Below are 21362 nucleotides of genomic sequence, written 5' to 3' on the forward strand. Positions count from 1 at the left end.
ACGAATTCATTCTCTATTGGAAATCTAGAAATACGACAGTAAAGACCTAACTTTCAAATTTATTCTCAGCATCTATTTCATTTCAAATTGTTTGTTGTGCTTAAGCGCTTGTGAGGTGTTAAATATCAAGTGAAAATATTTAAATAATTTAATAAAGATATGTCGACCAACTTTCAAGTCGGATTTATCTCACAAAAGAATTCTTCAAAGTAAGTACAATAGAATAAGTCTATAATTATAAATCTGGAATTTTGAAGTAATTTCCTGAAAGTTAATAAATGTTACGGTTTACAATACCTAGTAAGTGTAATAGTATAATGAGCAAAAAATTAAAATTCATATAGTCCCACACGTACGAATTTATAGAGAATTTTTAGTAGGATATTCAAATATAATCTTACATTTTTTTTATTAATATATTCATTCAGAAAAATAAAAATTTAAGAAATTATATATAACATTCCGAACATATCTTTTACCGTTATTATCTAAAGAGAAGACATTTATGCACAATACATGTACAAATATACAAAAAAAAAAGAATGAATAATGGATTCTGTGTGTTATATGTGTAGTTTTTTTATTTTATTTTGACCATGTACTTTCTAACCATTTACTTTTTACCTGCATCTAAATGTACTTAAAACGTGCATTCAAATTCAAAACGAAAACATAGAGAAAAAGAGTTTTTTTTTTTGTCTGTATGCATGATCACTTCCTCCTTTAAAGAAAGAAAGAAAAGAAGAAATATAAATAACACACTAATGTTGTATACAAATAATAACAACAATGATGATATGAACCAGAAGGCGTTGATAAGAACATTACACAAGAAAGCGGTTGTAAAGAAATTGTAAGAAGATCATTAATCACACATTGAAGAGAGAAACAATTTAATGTGTTTTTTTTTTTGTAAACTTTCGATGGAGCTGTTGGAAATCAAAGAAGTATGATTGAGGAATAATTGAAAACTGAGACTTTCACACACAGTAAGCATTCTTTTTAATTGCATACAGTTTTTTTGAAGTTAACACAAAAAACAAAATATCCAGCGATAAGCGGAATAGCGTAAATTTTTCTATAAAAAGTTTATAATCTCTCACTAAATAAGAAGTGATTATTGAAATATGTTCTGCAGCTTGCATGGCTTGAAACAATTGGTAAAAAGAAAAATTTCTCTCGTATTTTTCACAATTTTTTTTTTCGTCTCTCAAATATTTTCCACGAGAAACTTTCTGAGCGTAAATGTCGGTTTTTCTCATAAAGCTTTCTGTATAAAATGTATCGGGAAGTAAAATGAATTTTAGTTTATATTAAGTTGTGCAAGCGTGTAGTGCCGGTGAGCATAAAACATAAAGTACTTCCATACTCTTTTGATTTTAAAGGTATAAGAATTTTTTTGAACAAAAATTGTCTCGTCTGAGGTTAATAGCACTAAGTATTTATTTGAAAGGGAGGAATTTCGATGCATAAATTTTAAACTCCTTAATCCAGTGAAAATCGATACACATTTTCCTCTTCCTTACCATATATCCATTCATTATATTTAATTCTAAAAAAACTCATTTGTATTATCGCTTAAAGTGAAGACAAATAAGTGACCCCATTGCACTACAGTGCATATTTATTTCGAAAAAATTCTCCCTGACTACATAGAAATTCTGCTATTGATTTATTAGTGCTCCCGAAAAAGAAATTCTTTCTCCATTTTAATCAATCAAATTTAGTGTAAAGTAATTCAAGTCTCGTGCATTTCTGCATAGATATTCGATCGTTACATTTATAATACATATTGATAATATTACGGAATGGCAACTTACGCTGCATTTAAACACGTTGAACTTTACAACATCGGAAGTGGAAAGAAAAGGTTTGTATCATCATTGTTAAAATCTCTAGAGTGTAATTTAATCAAAAAAAGAAAATGTTTAAATTTCTCCTTTATGATCAATTCCAATTGAATTTGCAATTCAAAGTATAAATTTTAATTACATTTTGCACATTTGCAAATTTTTGAGAAAGAAAAACAGTTTTAAAAAATTAATCTTTGTGAAAGAAAGTGCAAAAAAGCATAACGAAAAAGTCGAAAAACTGTAACATTCAACAGCTTTTCGGAGAAGCAGAGCGATTCATTTTTTGATACACAAACTTAACTTTATAACTGTTTTGTTAATCAAAAAGAAAGAAATAAAAAAATTTAGATAAAAAATGTTAATATCGATGGAACATTGAATTTATTTTTGTTGGTTTCATAAATTGGGCTCATACTTCATGACTTCAAATAAAAATAAATTCAAACTTTTTGTGTGTTTGCCGTACCATTCAAAGACATTTCACATGGAAGTCAAAAAGAAAAAGCTAGACTGAAAACATATTCTTTGTTGGCGTGAGCTATATGATAAAATAAATATCGTCTTGAAAAAAGGTTAAAAATCATTTTTCCAATTCCTTTTTATATTGTAACAAATTCCAACAGTTCCATAGCTACACACAATTCATGTATCACGTAAACAAAATCAAAGGCATTGAAATTATATCTGTCAAACGATAATAGATGAAAAATCAAGGTTCTCGCTTATGTTTTATTCTTTTTTTTTTTTTTTTTTGGCAAAAAGGAAAAGAAAAAGCGGATACTTTAAGTTCTAGACTATATTCCCTTATATTTATGTTAATGTATTAACCTTCATGAATGAATTAACCAAGAAACTTTTTTGATGATGGTTGACACGCAGTTTGATTTTTATTATTTCATTTCTTTTTTGCGGGAGAACCTTCTACTTACAACCGAATTTTAGTAATTTCTTCTTTAATTATTGATTTACCCAACTAAAATGTATATAATGCCATTATACAGAGAAAACTATTTATATTATTTGGGTCGAGAGAATGACTTTATCGCATTTATTAACAAACGATAATTTCAGATTTTTTTTACTTACTTTTCTCTTTTTTAATCGCATTGTTAATAGTTGTTAATTTTCCAATTTTTTTTTCTTCATTTTCTTCCTTTTCTTTTCTTTTTCGTCTCAACAATGTATAGAGTTTTGAAACCTCCAGGTAAATAATCATGTTGCTTTCATCATCGATACTATTTGATAATCATAATTGCAATCTTTCTTCTCTACTCACGAATTTAGGTGGTGGAAGTAGTGATATCTTCTCAGGAGATGTTCAAACTACTCCTCGTTCCATCAAAAATCACATGAAATCGAACATTTTTTCAGCACCATCACCAACAAGCAAGAACGGTAATTTATAGTGTAATATATTGTAGAATATTCCTTATAAGTTCAGGCCCCTATTTTAATGCTATGTTGTAATTTTTTATTAATGAATTTTTCTAGTTCTTCAAGGACTTCATCGTTATTTTTACATGGGTATAATATACAATATTATATCAAATTTCAAACACATTTAAATGAATATACTAATATTTACTAAGTATACGCAATAAACAACAAGAAATAAGCATTATATACTTCACATATCCTTTTTCATTCCTTAACATTATTATCGACTAGAACACCTTTTTTATTGTTTCAAATTCAAGTTCAAAAATTTTATTGCTTCCACGCCATTAATGCAAGGAGTTAATTTCCATATCTAGAACAATACATGTAATTAATTATAATGTCTACACAAAATACTCAAGAAAGTTAGGCTTATTAAGTACTTAATCGACAATTTTCACAAATTTGCACACATCAAGATTATATTTTTATTATTGTTTATTAATGACTCTAGGAGACGCACGTCGTCAGCACGTCGACTCTCATAATCGTTTGTTTGGTGATGTTGATCGTATGTCAACACCAGCTAAGAATCATTTTAAAAGCAGCATTCCAATTGGCGGCGAAGAGGGTGTAGATGGATCAACAAAGCATTCTAATGGTGGCCACTATGATCAAGAAAATGGAATGAATGGAAAACATGCAGGTAATGACCAAAAAAATAATTCACAATTTTAATGATATAGAGGAAAAACAAGTCTGTCGTCCATAATATATGTGTGTGTAGTTTTCAAATTTAAAATTATTGATGCGAGACTATTCTCTGATTTTTTAGCAATTTCCTTTTGCTCCCTAGCTCTATATATGAACGCGTTACACTTTATTAACTTCATTTCGAACTTGAAAATCGTGATTCTTTACAAAAATGTCTTTTTCTATATAGGTGGTGACTATAATGAATATCATAGTCATGCAACTGATAATTTCGAATCTTCCAACAAATTTTACGGTCATGAATCAAATTTATATAAATCTACACACTATTTAAATCCAACATACAATTCTAAAATTAATTTTTGTATAAATGACGATTACATTACAATTGTCGATGACGAAAACAACAGAAATCCATCTGATTTGAAAATAATAAATGAAAATGAAAGAGAAAGTAATGAGCTTGATGAAAATATGAACTATGTTACGCCTCTGATTAGTACAATCGATTTAAATAACCATAGCAAAGTACCGAAAAATCTCACAGGTAAATTACGAAACAGATTCAATATAAAGTCTCTTTCAAATCATGCATTCATTACTCTCTTGATTTGTTTTTCTTTCTTTTTTTATTTCTTTCCACTTTTTTTTTATATTTATTTCAATTCCGACTCATTTCCAAAATTTTTGTTTTCAATCAACAAGCATAAATTCTTTTCATGCATTATATGTTTAATGTTATGTTGCGTTGTATGGGTTATGTTGAATTTAAGGCACACATAAAACAAGAATGTTTTTCATTATCTATCATTTTGTTGGACTTCCAAAATTTTTTTTAACATTTATGTTGAGTTATGTAATAGTTATGCTGTACAGCTCAGGAAAAAATCATTTAATATTATTAGTTACTTATTCATCATTAATATTGCATTATTCAATCATTAATTAATCATGTTTCAATACTTACAGTCCAAATGTCTTCAAAATCTGATATTAGCAAATCATCAATCTCTGAAAATGGATCTACAAATCATCAAATATTGAAAAATCGCGTTCCACCAGGTAAATTCAATTGATTTTAATTGACTTGATTAATTCTGCATTTCTTGGGTGCGGTGAGTAAGTTACGTCAGTGATAATCCCTAGCAGGCAAAGGGCATGCTTTAAAGAGTAGAGTAAGTTGAGTAAGATGACGGCCGATATCATGTTTAACTAGTATGGACTAGTATATTTCAGTAATGCAAGTTCTTGAAAGAATGCCTATTAGGGAATGAGAGAAGAACCCTCGATCGGCACAAATTATACATGGTAGCCAAGTGACTGCTATATGGTGTCCAAATGGCAAGTTTCATGTTAACTGCCATAATAACTTCCAACTTAGAATGCATTGTGCCGCCATCTGACTACCTAACAAAAGCCGATCAGAACCCTGTCTTGTCATCTAAAAGAAATAGATAGACACTGCCATAAAATTTACATGTGGCCGCCAAGTGGCTACCATGAGAAACTTGTGTCGATCAGGACTATGTTTTATCAGCTAAATGCATTAGAATTCATTTTGTGGACATTTTTACTGTTTCATGTTAACTGCCATAAAATCATGCAGCTTTGATGATATTTGGCTGGCATGAAAAAATTGTACCGACTAGAACCCTATCTTGCCAGCTAAAGACACTAGAATTAATCTTGTGCAGTCAAGAACAGATCATTGCGGGTGACACCTCATCACTTAGGTCAAATGATGTCATACTGTTTCAAGACTATTTTCCATAAAAGCTAGACATGACTTGTGAATGACCTCCAATGAGAATCAAAGAATTTTTCGTGCTTCCATTCAAGCATGACGAAAAAGTCATTACTAGTAATTTTAGAATAAAAGATTTCTTCTCCATTATACGCATCAGAAATGCAGGATTTATCTCATTTATTTTAGTTATTTAAGGTAAAATTTTGCTGATTCTAATTTTCCATTGTTTCCGTTTGATTTAGGTGGATTTGCTTCTGCTTTGTGGTAATTATTTAAATGACTTAAGCATAAAATGATTTTAACATACAAAACTTAGATTCACGAAAAAAAAAATATAAATGAAGGCAGGCAGAAAAAAAATTTAATGCATTGATTACTAATTTTATGGAATCGTGAAAATTTCTTTTGAAACAACTTTCACATCAAGATGAATAATAGTTTAATACATAATTCTTTTTTTATTGTTTTACTAAATATTATTCCGTAATCATTATGGATTTTTCACATATTGAATTGTTTAATACTCATTTCTTTTTCGATGCATTTCAAATAAAGTTTAATTAATAAAAATAATACATTAGAAAACAATGGTGGGTCTTTTTACTCTTAATTCCTCTATACTTATTTATTATCTGCATGATTTAATATGATTTTTTGTGGATATTTTTCATGAAAGTAAACTTAAAGCTTTTACTTTTAATTACTCTACATACAGCTTTTCTCACTCAACCGATCAGCGTGGTAGAAATCACATGTGAATTTTTAAAAAACAGTTGATCCACACGAAAAGGAATATATCATTATTTTTCAGCTTAAAGTCAACAAGGCCAAGTAAAAAGAGTGAATGTACGTGCTATTGTACGTGCTGGTATTTACATTTTCATCGCAAATATCCTTACTTATTCGTTTACTCTTTCAGTGGATTGTTTTAATTTCATTGACTGCAAATACCTACTTAGAAATCTCATTAATAAATAATGAAATGCTTCTCTATAAACACGAGATGACTTTAGCGCATTTACCTTATAGACATGACCAGCATTAAACTTTGCTTTTTTTAATGCATTCATGATATAAACAAGTTCATTTCTATTTAAATGTCTATGGAAATCTAATTAAGGGTTGTGACTTTTATTATGTATTCTCCGAGAGATAGCATGGCCTTTATGAATATCTATATAGCTACACAATTATTCACAACATTTATTTCTTTAGTAGCCATAAAACCCCATTTATTTTTGAAATCCAATTCTTTAGAGCAAATCTAAACCATTTTTGACAAAAAGCGGAAGTGTATTTGTTTGAGACTCTAACTGATAGAGATAACAGCCCCGATAAGTATATCGTGTCCAATAAGAACTGCTTCGTCGCCATATTAATCTCGAATGAACATCTTTACATAATATCTGGTTATTGACTAAAGTCTAGGGTCAATCTAAGTCAGGGTCGACTAAGGACAAATTTTATGGAACGTTCCCGAGAAAATGTCGGCCTTAGGTGTAGTTAATAATTAGACATTGTGTCAAGTTGTCCACCATAGTGAACCCAAATGGTAAAATCCGAATATTCTTAACGGCACCGTGACGACTGATTTCGATTCATTTTTACGGCAAAAAATGTGATTTACCCAAAATTTACCCCAATAGCACAAATTGGTTAATCGAACAAAAGTCCTGCTTCTGGTCGGAGTAACTCATTTCGGCAAAATCATGGATACAAATCGAATCCACGGTCCGAATAATCTCATCAGCTTGTATTATTCGGGTTACCACATTGTGCCGCTCAGGCATAAGCCGATCATGCAATAGAGCCACAGGACACTGCTAACTATAAATTATACATATTGATTTAAAACTACCGAAATTTCACTTGCATTCCGATTATATTATTTTTGATATTGTTCACATATGATCGAATGTACAAAAACTTACATAAAAAGGTTTGAAAATCATAAAATGAACAATTATGTTGAGCTACGAAAAAAAGTTGAATGGAAATCCAATGAACTGAAACAAAAAACAACGGATGGACAAAAGTGCTATCAATAGCGCCCCTCATTCCGAAAATTATGCAGAATATTCCAATTCAAGTGGACCCTCGAGTTGTAGTACTTAAGAATATTCAATTAGCACGACACATTCTATTTACTACTTCATCCGCATTAGGTCTAGTCAATGAAGAATAATTTGGTCAATCTAAAGTGGCTTATTTACTTGTTTAATTTAAAATTTAGTCATGGTCGTGTATATCCAGTATTTACAAATCGTAAGAATTTGGTGTTGGAAACACGTAGATGTTCATTTTGACCATTGTAGATAATTGTTTTCTCGATATGCGCTAAATAATCGACAAATGATTGTTTGGTTTCATATATTAACAAAAACGTATTAATTAATTGTTGGAATTACTTAAATTACCACATTTTCCATTTCGTTTTTCTTTTCTTCTCAATTGAGATTAACTTTTTTGATCTTCTCTTAATTTTATAAAATTGATTTTCTATAGATCAAGTTCGAGATAGTAATTGAATAATTGCAAATAGAAATAGATAGTTGTATAATTTTGGAAAATCGTTTGATTGTTATTAGGCATTAAAGATTATAAAAATGTATTATTTTATGTGTTTTAAATGAAAATATGTGTTGGGACAGAATGGAGTTGTTCATCAATTAATTAGAACCAGACATGATATGACCTAGACTATATATGGATACATTCAATGCTGGAATAAGAAAGTTTGCTGAAATAATTCAAAGATTTTGTTTGAAATTTTAAATTTTTCTAGAAAACCTGAAACTCCAGTGTTACAATTCAGGGCCGATTTCTCGGGTACTGGTACAGTATAGGTACACCTAGTATGGCAAAGTGGTATGATGAAGATTGATGTACCTATACCGTACTATTAGTGTACCATTGGTGCACCATTAGTACGGTACTAACATTCCACTTTGTAATATCAGGTGTAGCACTGCACCATACCAATGGTGTGTCTATACCGTACCGAACCATGTTATACCGTACTATGCCAAACCATACCAGTACCGAAGAAATCGCCCCCTAATCAGGGCGATGAAAATGAAAAAGGCTCCGCCTCGGAACAAGAGCTCCGCTAAACTGCTTTTACTAAAACTAAATTTAAGCCACCAAATTTGACAACTGTATGGTCGGCTAATGGAGATGGCTTCCGATATGGTATTAATATAAGAAAATCTTAAAAGCTCGTGGCAGAGCCTTCTTCATTTATATCGCTCGGGTGATCATTAAAATTACAACTCTGGATGGTGAACAGGAACAAATAAAAGGCATAATTAACGTTTTTAAGTACTTGTGTATTTCTTTTCTAATAATATAATCTTTTTCTCTCTATTAATATTTTAATTCGAATTGTAATTTTAGCTTAAGGAATAAAATTTGATTCTCATTCATTTACAATTGCACTATTAAAAATTTCTTAAACCCAAACACCGTGAGCAGGTGCATTAACTAACTGTCTTGGAGATCCAATCATTCTTCTTTTGCCAGAACCTAGATAAATTATTATTATTATTTTCGCATGAAAAAATCGTATAATGAGCATAAATTATAAGAAATATAATAAATTTACCATCATAAAATAAATGATGATCCTCCGTGGTTACTGTAAGACTTTGAAGATTTACTTCTTTCATTTCGTGAACCAATTTTTCTAATTGCTTCTTCTTTTCTACTATTGACATCTCTAGCATTAAAACGTCTTTTTTCAACGAGTCTGTTGTCTTTTGTGTACTAAATAGTTTTTTTGATGGAATATATCCATTAGTCAATAATATAATAAACTATAATAAGAATCACGTTATCTACCTTTCATTGGAATGCATAACAAAATCAATATCTGATTGTATTCTATCAACTTCAGTCATTAACTTTTGTTCCAAAATGTGGTGATTTTCTTGTTGTTGCGAGAGACTCTTTTGTTCCAATTGTAAATCATTCATAAGTTTTTTGATCTTATTTTTGCATTGTAGCAATTCCGTTTCTAATATTCCCAATTTAGATCGTAATAATGTTATTTCTGCCTTCAATGATTTTTCCTGTTGGTGTACTAGTTCATTTTCCTCTTCAACGTATTGTAAAGTTTGAAGCTGAAATGATTTGATGTATGAGTTATTTTTTTGGCAATTCATTAAAAATCTGCTTGAAATTTTCGGTAATTGTGCTAGCTGTCTAAATTATATGTCCGAAAATTATGAGTATGAAATGGTGTTCATGTGAAAAAAGTATGGAGTATTAATTTGATTAATCCCTTGTTAGCAGATTATTTAAAATTTTGATACCATGTAGTTATTCACACATTACATAAAGTTATGAAATACTTCATGCTTTGTTCTAATTTTAATGGACGGTGTGTGTGTAATGCGGTTCTAAGGCATACACATTTGTCTGAAGAAATGACTCAGTAATGTCTTCTTTCGGACATCAAAAGAATCATTAACTAATTTGTATTATGAACAATTAAGTCTTAATTAATTTATGTCCGTCTGATAGCTGCTGAGAATCTCATGTTTTACTCTGCTTGTCGGTCTTGTAATAGCTTGATGACAATTTTCAAGTACTGTTGTGGGTTTTGACAAATGATCTTTATGAAGAATTTTAAATATTCACTCCCTGTTCTGTTTCATTTGCATAATATATAAATCAGCGGTTCTCAAACATCTAGCAGACAACACATTAATGTCCTTGCATTAGAAATGATGACCTTTTCTAGTACAAGGTTATTTGAAAAATCTTTAATTTTTTTGTTCAATGTGTCGTCAAAATTTTTACGATACAAATAAGATCGTATCAAGTAGGGTTTTCAATCCCGGGATTGGTTTATATGCAATCCCGGGATTGAATCCCGGGATTACATACATTTTGATCCCGGGATTGAAAACCCTAGTATCAAGGAACATACTTTGAGAAGAAATGACATAAATGAACAAATCAAGGTTTACGATGAGTTGTGGATCCAAATCAGAAAACCTGTCCATTAGTGATATGTATTAATCCGCATTGGAAAAAACCGTTAGAACTAGCCATTAACTAAACATTGACTTTAATTAGTTATAACAGGTTTAACAGTAATGGGCAACATACGTACCGCAAAAACTTTTTGGAAGTAACATGAATCATATACCATGTGAGGTTTCGGTAGAGGCTTACTCACAAGGTTTACCGAAAAAATAAAAGACTGTCCACTACATGGGTATATGGACAACATTCATTTAAAACTCAATAAACCAGATGACCGATAATTACCGGTTAGAAGTCAGAGGCCTCGATATACTTGGCCATAAAATTGCAGTACACCCTACCACCCTCTACGTGATGATCATCATTCATGAGCGACCTTTCAGTCCACATCAACTCAAATAATATGACTATATAACATGAAAATTTAGACACTACCGAAGACTACACAAGTCGAATTAAAATTTCCGTTAATATGCCACAGACAAGAAGAATCACAGACAGCACTCATTAAGATGGTGTAAAATCAACATCTTTAATAATTATATCGTTTATAAAATATCTGTGAATAACTTTTTCGTGTGTTGATTCCGATTTTCATTCATTATAATATAATTTACACATTTTTCTTACTTGGTCATTTCCTTGTCTATATGCTTGGTCCGTTTTTGTCAGTTCATTAGAAATTAATTCAAATTGCTGAAGCTGCTCTCTACTTTTGCTTTCCAGATAAACAATTTCAGCATCAAACTTGAATAAGGAAATGGAAATAAAAATTGAATAAAAATGTTAATCTCCAATAAAAAAGTGAATGCACAAACTACTTACTTTTGTTAAATCATTTTGTTGATTGATAATTTTATCTCTTTGAAGCTTAATAAGCTGTATCAAATCCTTATATTGAATAGTATGTAAAAGATCATCATTTGATTGTATTGCGGGATTAAGTACCTCAACATTATTGCTACCATTATTAGATTCAATAATTTTAGATGAATTAGGAAGTGGAAATTGTTTTGCCGGTGAAGGCGGATTACGATAAGGGGGAGGATTTAATGATCCAGAAATTCCAATTGGCGGAGTTACGGGAGATGGCGAATTCTTAACTTTAAATTTTTGATTAATAAAAGCATCTGTTGAATTTTCAGTAGTAAGTTGCAATTTCTCTGGCGAAGAAGATTCAATTTTATTTGTGCTATCGTTAATATCATTTGACTGCTGCTGCTGCTGCTGTTGATACTGTGGTTTTACTATACCAACATTTTCACTAAAATCAATAAAAAATCGTCAAAATTTTGCAACACATTAAAATAATCCCGATCAGCACAAATTATTCATGTCAACGAAGTGGCTGCCTAATGTCGTCCAAGTGGCTGTCACATAAAGTCCAAGTGACTGGAGCATGTCGTCCAAGTAGCAATTTTCAATTGTTCATTACCAAAATAAATTGCGACTTGGAAGTCATGTGACTGCCATGAAAAAATTGAGCAGATCGGGAATATAGAAGTATTTATATTACTTTATGGCCTTTTTTGTTTTATCTAGAGGAGATTTCTTTTCAGCATTTTCACCAACATTATTGTCGGCCGTCTGCTGCACTGACTTCTCTGACTTTTGAAGAATAAATTGTACTTCTCCCGAATATTCACCAAGTTTATTCAAAATCTACAAAAAAAATCAATAATGATGAGACATGATGAGCTTTCTCTAAATATTAGCATATGTTTATCACATACCTTTAATGGAGATTCAGTAGGTGCTAATAATCTGGAATTATTTCTCCATTTCTCTATCAATGTGAATCTTCCTGTTTTCCCAGTTGCTGTAAAGAAGGAAAAAAAATTTAAAATTGAACTTGAATATTTTTATCATAAATGTAGTCACATACCATGGGCAAGTGCAAACACCACATCCTGAAAATATGAAGAGAGAAAAAAAAATCAATACAAATATGCAGCAGTAATTAGCATTGAATAAAAAGAAAAATCTAAATTCAGTCTAGTTCACCTGACAAGTTGTTGATTCGGTTACACCACAAACAATTCTTTGAATTCCTTCAACCCAGACTTTCAATTCCATAATTTGTTTTCTTTATCGTATATATACAACAACTTATGTGACCTAATTATTTTTCATATTTTTATAAGAAAATGTTAATTCCTTCACGATAATAAACAGTCACAAAACAAAATCTCTTTATGTTGTATAAAATATTCCAGGAACTTGCTGATTTTCAATTTAAATTATTAAGTAAATGTTTAAGTTTTTAATGATATGGTAGAAGTCTAATTTTTTTGTAAAGAAAAAATAATATTCTGGTCCGTCTTCCTTATTACTAATACACTAATTCTAATTATGTCTTTATAAATGATTTTTGTAATTTTTTAATTTAAATAGAAATGAATTTTATTGAATGTATTAAAGATAAATATTTTCTTAAATTATTGTAGGTATTTTTGAAAGAAAAATGTAAATTGTACTATACTAAAAATGTTATGTTTTCGTACTCGACTTCAGCACACCCTCTATGTTGTTGATTTCAAGTATTTTTTAAGCTTTTTCTTTAAGCTTCTCATTCAAACGTTTCATGCTTCTCAATACAAATTAACGGTCTTGCATTGTATTCATTACTAACAGGTTTTCCTAACTTAAGAATTTATATGAATCATTTAATTAACATGGATACAACAAAATGTATTATGAATCATGCAATTCTACAGAGGGAAGGATAACATATAAGGAGTCATTCAATTATTATGAAACACTTTTAGGGGGGTTTCAAGATTTTGTTATATTTTATCATATGGGTCACTCATTAGGTTACTCAAAACGACTTACTCCCCCTCCCCCTCGTTACAATATGTCCATGCAATAGCTTGTTACAAAATCGTAAACTCCCAATCTCCCCTAAAAAGCGAACGTAATAAGCGAACTGTCCCATAGATATTATGCTACAGAAGGGGAAAAGGAGGTTCAAATTGTCGATTAGATACGTTACATAATTAGTGAATGATCCCTAACTCATAGAATTTAAAGTATATCATTTTTTGAATGAGTTGGATCATGGTCACATTTGACACTATAAAATTAAGAGTCTGACTGTTTTTGAAGGTAATTGATGTGAATTCAAAATTTTATTTCCAATTTCTGATACTCTATTAGTAAAAATGAATATGAGCGTTTTAAGTTTTTGCATGTTAACATCATGGATCTTGTGTATTTGTAGCTTAAATTGAACATACGCAATAATTTATGAAATATTTCATAATGTCAAGTAGATTTTTAAATACAATGTACATTTTTGTGTTGCTTGCTGAGCTGTCGTAAGTGATGTCAATTATAAAAAATGCTGGGATCGGCTAAGAATTTGCATTATGCCTTTATATTTTGCGTTTTGGATGCACAGATCTGAAGTTTTCGGTTGTGTCTTTTAATTCGTTTAAGGCTGAAGATCCTCGTTTTTTGTTAGCAGGCCTGCAATTTTAGACGAATTCTATATAATGCACAAAGTTTGCGAATATGTACGAGATCATGTCATGAATGTGCCTTTGGGCCATATTCGACTAAGAAACGGGTTAATAATGGGATGTTTAGCGGTAGAAATAGGGATGATATATACAAGATATTATGAGAAATATATCTAAAATTCTGCTTAAATGACAATAACTCCGGACAGTAAGTCGTCAATAAAATGCAGTTAAAATGCAATTCCAAATTATATACACATCAATTCTGAATGACTCCTAAGGTGCACCCTTCTGAAAATTAAAACAATTTTACGCCTCATCGCAAATTTTTGTTGCTTCAAAAAACAGCTCTGGAATTTATTTTTTTGTTTTACATATGTAAAAGTTTTAATCCCATCCACAAGAGTTTCTCGCATTAAAAATCAAGAGATTCATTCCATTGGCGGCATTAATGTCTTTTGTTTAAAAATGGAAATTTATGTGCTATTTTATCGAATTTCGCAATCCAAAAGCATTAACTAATCGCTAGCCGTTAGAATTTTATTTCCAATACCAAGAACATTTTTTATAAAACTGTCAGTTGAGATTGGCACGCCTGTAATAGATTTTTTAAAGTATTTCCAATTATTTTGTCGAGAAATATAAAAAAAAATTGAAACAGCGGCAAGGTCACAGTCAAATTACTGTGACGTCATTGTCAATATCTCGAGATCAATCAATATTTCGAGATTTTTGAACTTCATTGTACTGTAGAATGCACAAGTCATAATAAATCCATTCCTAAAATAAATTTAGCGATGAGTAAGATCCATTAAATTGATGATAAAATCTTGGATTTGTTTAAAAAATAACTTTATTAATATTTTCAATATTTTTTCGTACAAATTCTTCAATAACTAAATATAAGTAACATTATTTTAAAGCAGGTGCTGAACGGTCATTAATTAAATTTGTCTTTTTCAATTTTAACGTTGCTGAGTATAGATCAAATGGACTGTAATAATATCAAACGAGTATATGTAAAATAATATAATTAAAATTTTTTCTGATTTTATATATGCATGTATACATGTATAGGATGATTTGGCACATTATTAGAAATACATTATGTACTAATAAGGTTCAATAAGCCAGATCGGCACAAAGTTTTCATGGCAGTCTGATGACGGCGACATGGCATTCCAGTGACAATTTTTATGGCAGTTAGCATGAAAATTGCTACTTGAATTCCATATGACAGCCACTTGAATGTCATATGACAGTTACTTGAATGTCATATGACAGTTACTTGGATGCCATATAACATTCACTTAGATGTCATATTACACTCACTTGGATGGCACGTGACACTCACTTGGAAGCCATATGACATCAACTAGGATTTTGGATGTCATATGACAGCAAGTTAGATGTCACATGACATCAACTTGTTGCTATGACTAATTTGTACCGATCGGGAAAGAAGTAAATGAATTGATGAATAATGTGGTATAAAAACAACAAGAACAAGAACAAGAAATAAATTCAATTTACTACTTGACAATTTCCTTTCGCTCATCATCCCACATATTGTGCCATGGTTCAAAAGTTTTATTCTTTCGTACTGCAGAGTTTGACGAACTTTTTATCGTGTTATCGTTATCGTGCGAATGTTTACTTTTAGAAAGTTTTGTACGTGGAAGAAGAGTATTTTGTTTGCTCATGTTCATCTCTGATCGAGGCACTAAATGATCATTTACAAAAATACAGTCATAAGGATCTGAATTGACGGAGACTTCTTCAGTATCGGTTTCGCTCGAATGATATTGTTTTAAAATTTCTTTCCGTTTCACTGTTCTCATTAATATTTCATCGTCATCATCATAAAAATTTGTGTCTTGAATCTCTTTATAATAATGCTTTTCATTATGCATATTCATTGGATTTGGTTCAACGTGATTTCTTCTTTTGGGTGCTTCATCGTACAAGCTTTCGTTCATGTTCATTTCGTGGTCATCTTGAATTTTATCTCGTGGATTATTAATAATTTTGTTACTGTTGTCCATTTCTTTTGGCAAGGGCTTTTCACTGAGTCGTTTCTTACTACTTTTTGATGATTCTGCTGGTTGTTGCTTCTTTAAAGTTCTGTCATGATCCTCTCCATCGATTGGCAATAAATCTCTATGTTTCCATAATCCCATTCCTTCCAAAACATCTTCAGATTTACTAAATCGCCAAAATGCTTTATTTCTACCAACTGTTCTATCAATTGTTAAGTCACCATAACTATTTGACTGTCCTTTATTCATGACATTCTCATTTTTCACCACACTGGTTTGTTTTTGCACTGGTTTCTCGGCAGGTTTTCTTGTTTTCGAAATGACAGTGAAAATTATTAGCAATACTCATGAAATTAGCACTACTATGATGTAACTAGATGATAATTGACAAATAGCAAGTCTAATCTTACCTGATTGGAACTTTTTGCGGAATTTCATCATCTGAATAATCAACTTCTGGTGCAACAGGTGCCATTTCATTTGAAAAACCGCTATCATTACTGCTATACATTCCACGCATACTTTTCTGTACATCCTTTTCGTTAGAAATGGGAATAAAGATAAGAAAAAAATTTATGTAAGCTTTAAAGCAGGTAGAAATGGTAGAATGAACAAATTAATTTACCATTGTAACATTTTGCAATGGTGGTGATGGTGGTCGAGCCATAGGTGGATTTTGGAATTTTCTTTGTTTGCTCACCGATTGATATTTATTGTTATTATTAATTTCGCCATCTGTTTCACTTTCTTTTCCATTTCTTAACATTCAAAAAGAATTAAAAACAAAAACACAAAAAAAAAATTGGAAACAAAAGAGAAAGATAGGAAATAATGTAACACGTACGAAAAGAGCCATGGAAAATTAATTCACTAAATACCTTTGCAAATTAATGTCAACGTATGATGATGGAAACCATCCAAATAATTTTGTTGTAAGATTTTCACCAAATTGCCAACCTAGTTATTATAATTAATCATATTAGCATGTTATTAGCAATTAAAACATGTCTATTCTCACTATAGCTCGAAGTCGACTCTGATTTTGTATCGAACGGTCGATTCCCCGATCGGCACATATTGATATGCGGTTGAGGTAGCAGTGTACGTAGAACCATGTGGCAGCCACTTTAGAAAAACATATAAATTTGCACAATTAGCTGCAACATGATTCTAAGTATCCTGCCACCTCGTCACCATGGTGGCAACATTCCAATGTGTGCTGATCGGACTCGACTCCAAAATCAAATCAACTTCAAGTATTGATACTCACCATTCAAATGTTCTCCAATTAAGCATAACTTATCTCCTTCAGAGAAACCAAGTTGATTTTCACTAGTAGCTGTATGTCCATACAATGCATAAACTATATTGCGATTATTTTGACTTGTTGCCAACGAGTCCATAGAGAAACGTGATCGGACAGTTTCAATGTCATTTGCTTTATTAGCAATTGACAAATTTGATACACTTTCATCACTCACGCTTAAGCTCTCTCTTTCCATGCTTGTTCTTTGGTTCATGTCATTAAATATGCGATTATCATTGTTCTTGTCTGGCAGAATATTGCCACTATTAATAGGCGATGGCATAAAAATTTCGCGAGTTGAAGCAATATCGCTCCACCGTTGTATGTTATTGTCGATAGTTGCAAAGCTATTGTTGAAGAAATGGAGATAATGTTTTGCAACACTTTCTGTATAACGTTCCAATATGAATCCATATCTATTGAAAAAATATAGTATTTGTAATTGTGAGATTTAAGCCACTAAATACAGAAATAATTATGTTTAAACAACCTTCGACGTTCTTGTAGCACCGCATTTTTATAACTCTGATCACAAAAGTTATCCAAACTCTTCTTCTCATCTTCAAGTATCTGAATACACTGTTATTGATGGAAAATATGTGTCAATCGTTTATGGTAACAATGAGCAGCATAATAATAATATTATTTTTTTTTACTATCTACCTTCAATTCCCTTTCAGCGTTATTCTTTTTCTTTCTGTTTTTCTTTACAGCAGCAGTTGCTTTATAGAAGAAGTAGAGAAAAAAATATTGATGTTTACTGTTTTTGTAATGTCAAATAACTTTCATCACGTCTATTACCTTTTTCGAAACTTTCCATTTTCATTTTGAATTGTTGGGCAAATTTTTTCTGTTCTAATTGAATTACTTTAATGTCCTTATCCAAATTTGTTTCCAATGGGCATATAAAATCGACATAAAATGCCTTAAGCTATGGTTTCGTGTGGGGATACGTAAATAAACAAAAATATTTAATTATTGTTGTCAATTGAGTTGTGTTTCAAAAAGGTTTCTTACAATGCTCATATGCTGCTCCTCAATAAAGCTGAATATATCTATGATTTCCATTAACGCTGAACCTGTAACATTCAAAATGAGATATTTTAAATACGAGAATTTTTTTAAAATTCCGTTATTAATTCGTAGCTAATTTCTCTTATGTATGCACATATCTTTTTTTGTTTTTTTAATAAAATATAATATAGGTATATGAAACATTTACAGATTTCTTAAAACCAGTTTGCTTGCTTTCCTATGTATACATATGTACATACATTTTTTTTTCATACAAAAAAAAAAAAAATAAAAACATGCAAATATTAATATTCCGTGAGTGATCTAGTCACTTACCAATATCTGACGTTCCTTGCGTAGACTCTCTGGCATTTCTGGCGATCTTTGAAAGGGAATCAGCAAATATTTTTGAGGTTTGTGATGAGTTGTGAAGAGCTTTCAAATATGCCTTAGCATTAATCAACATTTTTTTAGATTCAGGGTTGAATTTTTCAAGGATGTTCTGTAAATCGTATAAGCAACAACATATTTTCAAGTCATCTAATAGTTATAATAAATAATAAAAGAAACTAGTACACAAGTCACTGAGATTTATAACTCAAGCGCATTTTTACCGGTGATCAACACAAAATAAAAATTAGTTCAAGTTTCACGGTCATAACGATTCTTCTTCATGAATACTTTATTTTATGGAAATCTATTGATTCGCATTTAGCTTAGCTTTGCGATTTACAAATAATTTGATCAAGTTCATTGCGAAAATATGAAAATTAAGAGCACTTATTTGTAATTCATTAGGATGATCATAGGAGAGGGAGGTCAACACCCCCTCGAAACGATTTCTTTGGTATTTCAGGCAATAATCGTCTCTGTCATTGTAAAAAGCTCTTATGGATCATTTACCAGCAGGTGCGCAGCCATAGAAGGACAAACTCCCTTGGACATCAGAGACAAAATTCCCTGAGTTAAAACACATCTTCTTGCAAAGAGCACGTTTGGGTCATTCACCAATTATAAAGCATTAGCCCAAGATATATAGATGTGTACATACAAATTATACTCGACCATACTCGACCATACGGAATTTCGTATACTAATGTAAACAATAACATTTGAAAAATATTGTAAAATTTCATTCAAAAATTTTCAAACAAATATAAAAAGATACATTATTTTTGAGCTTTAGTCAGTTAGATTAGCATATAATAAAGCATTTACAATGCTTCTGTACTAACTAAACTCATCTAAAAGTAGAAAATTTTGCAAATCAAATTTTTATAAATTTTAGCAATTTTCTTTCGTAGTGTTAGTGTTTACAAAAAATTCAAATTTTTAACCGTTAAAAACGACCGAATTTTTATATGAACACATCTATATATCTTGCATTAGCCATGAAGCTTACATGAATAACCTGTCATGAAGTCATGACGAAGCCTTATGTCACTCGGGATAGTATCCCAATATGAGACGACATTCAAGAATGACATGATAGACGCCTAAACAATAATAATTATTTCCTGATGCACATGCCATACATAAAATCAATTCTTGACTTTCTTGCCTTGACTCTTAAAGCTACTTAGTTTACAAATTAGTCAAACTTTCATGAAATTTACTGAAGGGAGGTTTTCCAATCTAAATATAATTAACAAATTAAACCGGAACCTCTTTAGAGAAACGTGTATACAATTAGACATAGATTTTTATAGCTTTGAATATATTATCCAGGCAGGCAGATAGGAGGCCAGCCATCAAAGCGTAAATATAAATCCAGTATTGGCAAAAATATGCTTAAAATAAATATTTTCTATAGGAGTATGAGTTTAGTAAAATACAGGAATGCTAGATCTTATGAAACCTTGCAGGTGCGGCAGCAAAGCATTCCTTTAATTTTCTTTTCTTTTCATTCATTGAATTATACTTTTAAAAATATATATATTTATTATATACATTTCACGTATCGAACAAGAATCAAGAAAATTACCTTGTATATCCCATCAATAGCTTTGACATTTTTTTCACCGTCCATTACTCTGATGTTTCTTTTTTATGAACAAAATAATACGAATTTTTTTTAGATTTGGAAATCGTCAATTAACTTGCAGTTAAGTGTGGTGGAATTTCTTTATGGAGTATATCTCAATGTCTGTAAATGTCGTGAATGTATTTAACTCTTTTTTCTCAAAAATATTCGAAACGAGAAATTGATTTTCTCCAATATTGGGTCACTAATGTTAAACTCTTTTGTTTCTTAATCTATTAAACTGTTCATGTCATTTTCATAATGAATTTTTAACAAATCTTCAACAATTCCTTTATACTAATATATATTTTTTTATTGGTAATTATTACGTCACGTTAACAAAAATAAGTCTTAGAAGATTTTTTGCACAGTTTCGATGTTTACAATGTGAATGAAGAAAACTTACTAAACCTAACTCAACAGCAAGACAACCTTTCCATAAACTCACTAACGAGAATGTTTAAGTAATGTTTTACACAAAACATTCAAGTCCAAAACATTCAAGAGGTGTAAAGCTTCACAAGAAAATGTTTATAGTAAAAACGTAAAACATGTACATAAAAAGGTAGATGCTAACTTGAACTTACAAGTTTTTAATAATCATTATCATGATAGTCTTTAATAAATTGCATAATATATTCATATGCTTTATATTTAATGTTGACAACATCATATCATTTCTTATTTTCTCTTCCGTTTCATTCCTCAAGTAAGTGTGAGCTCACATATGCAAGGTATGCAATGTCCATTAAATGCATTTCCTATTTTTTTCTAAAACTCGTTTTATCGGTATAAGCACATACGAAAGAAAATAGATTATATGTTTAGTAAAA

General features: G+C 30.6%; 3 protein-coding genes across 4 annotated transcripts; 1 reads left to right on the forward strand and 2 right to left on the reverse strand.

Moving 5' to 3' along the window:
- Positions 1 to 60: 60 nt before the first annotated feature.
- On the forward strand, positions 61 to 6168 carry Jupiter (microtubule-associated protein Jupiter). Of its 2 annotated transcripts, XM_070637500.1 has the most exons (7): positions 1281 to 1385; positions 1764 to 1870; positions 3041 to 3057; positions 3138 to 3248; positions 3745 to 3936; positions 4914 to 5006; positions 5934 to 6158. In XM_070637500.1, exons 2-7 carry the CDS (start codon positions 1809 to 1811, stop codon positions 5957 to 5959), a joined length of 501 nt encoding a protein of 166 aa, XP_070493601.1. In that variant the 5' UTR covers positions 1281 to 1385; positions 1764 to 1808; the 3' UTR covers positions 5960 to 6158. The 2 variants fall into 2 exon arrangements, with proteins under 2 accessions (XP_070493602.1, XP_070493601.1); XM_070637501.1 differs by lacking the exons at positions 1281 to 1385; positions 1764 to 1870 and adding an exon at positions 61 to 209 and having other exon boundaries at positions 5934 to 6168.
- A 2831-nt stretch (positions 6169 to 8999) lies between these two features.
- Positions 9000 to 13068, reverse strand: RASSF8 (ras association domain-containing protein 8). Its single transcript, XM_070637249.1, has 9 exons — positions 12688 to 13068; positions 12569 to 12593; positions 12417 to 12502; positions 12200 to 12345; positions 11509 to 11947; positions 11314 to 11430; positions 9532 to 9812; positions 9296 to 9456; positions 9000 to 9216 (listed from the first exon to the last, which is right to left on the reverse strand). Exons 1-9 carry the CDS (start codon positions 12757 to 12759, stop codon positions 9143 to 9145), a joined length of 1401 nt encoding a protein of 466 aa, XP_070493350.1. The 5' UTR covers positions 12760 to 13068; the 3' UTR covers positions 9000 to 9142.
- Positions 13069 to 14982: 1914 nt separating this feature from the next.
- On the reverse strand, positions 14983 to 20930 carry IRSp53 (Insulin receptor substrate 53 kDa). Its single transcript, XM_070637389.1, has 11 exons — positions 20491 to 20930; positions 18843 to 19008; positions 18510 to 18571; positions 18294 to 18423; positions 18156 to 18214; positions 17983 to 18071; positions 17457 to 17908; positions 17065 to 17143; positions 16812 to 16944; positions 16597 to 16721; positions 14983 to 16493 (listed from the first exon to the last, which is right to left on the reverse strand). The coding sequence occupies exons 1-11, from the start codon at positions 20533 to 20535 to the stop codon at positions 15680 to 15682; spliced, it is 2154 nt and encodes a 717-aa protein (XP_070493490.1). The 5' UTR covers positions 20536 to 20930; the 3' UTR covers positions 14983 to 15679.
- Between the last annotated feature and the right edge of the window lie 432 nt (positions 20931 to 21362).

Source organism: Chironomus tepperi, unplaced genomic scaffold, assembly GCF_022539635.2.
Source record: "Chironomus tepperi strain 1889 unplaced genomic scaffold, CSIRO-AGI_Ctep_v1 contig_161, whole genome shotgun sequence".
In the NCBI taxonomy this organism is placed as follows: Eukaryota; Metazoa; Arthropoda; class Insecta; order Diptera; family Chironomidae; genus Chironomus; species Chironomus tepperi.

What these genes read in the sequence shown, in the direction of transcription:
- IRSp53 (XM_070637389.1), bottom strand. Translation starts at nt 20,535, where the DNA reads ATGGACGGTGAAAAAAATGTCAAAGCTATTGATGGGATATACAAG. An exon ending in ACGCTGAAAGGGAATTGAAG is followed by an intron (nt 18,072 to 18,155) that starts GTAGATAGTAAA and finishes CATCAATAACAG; the next exon opens with TGTATTCAGATACTTGAAGA. An exon ending in CATTGCAAAATGTTACAATG is followed by an intron (nt 16,722 to 16,811) that starts GTAAATTAATTT and finishes TCTAACGAAAAG; the next exon opens with GATGTACAGAAAAGTATGCG.
- RASSF8 (XM_070637249.1), bottom strand. Translation starts at nt 12,759, where the DNA reads ATGGAATTGAAAGTCTGGGTTGAAGGAATTCAAAGAATTGTTTGTGGT. An exon ending in GGTGTTTGCACTTGCCCATG is followed by an intron (nt 12,503 to 12,568) that starts GTATGTGACTAC and finishes CCTTCTTTACAG; the next exon opens with CAACTGGGAAAACAGGAAGA. An exon ending in TCATCATTTATTTTATGATG is followed by an intron (nt 9,217 to 9,295) that starts GTAAATTTATTA and finishes TAATTTATCTAG; the next exon opens with GTTCTGGCAAAAGAAGAATG.
- Jupiter (XM_070637500.1), top strand. Translation starts at nt 1,809, where the DNA reads ATGGCAACTTACGCTGCATTTAAACACGTTGAACTTTACAACATCGGA. An exon ending in AATGAATGGAAAACATGCAG is followed by an intron (nt 3,937 to 4,913) that starts GTAATGACCAAA and finishes CAATACTTACAG; the next exon opens with TCCAAATGTCTTCAAAATCT. An exon ending in GAAAAATCGCGTTCCACCAG is followed by an intron (nt 5,007 to 5,933) that starts GTAAATTCAATT and finishes CGTTTGATTTAG; the next exon opens with GTGGATTTGCTTCTGCTTTG.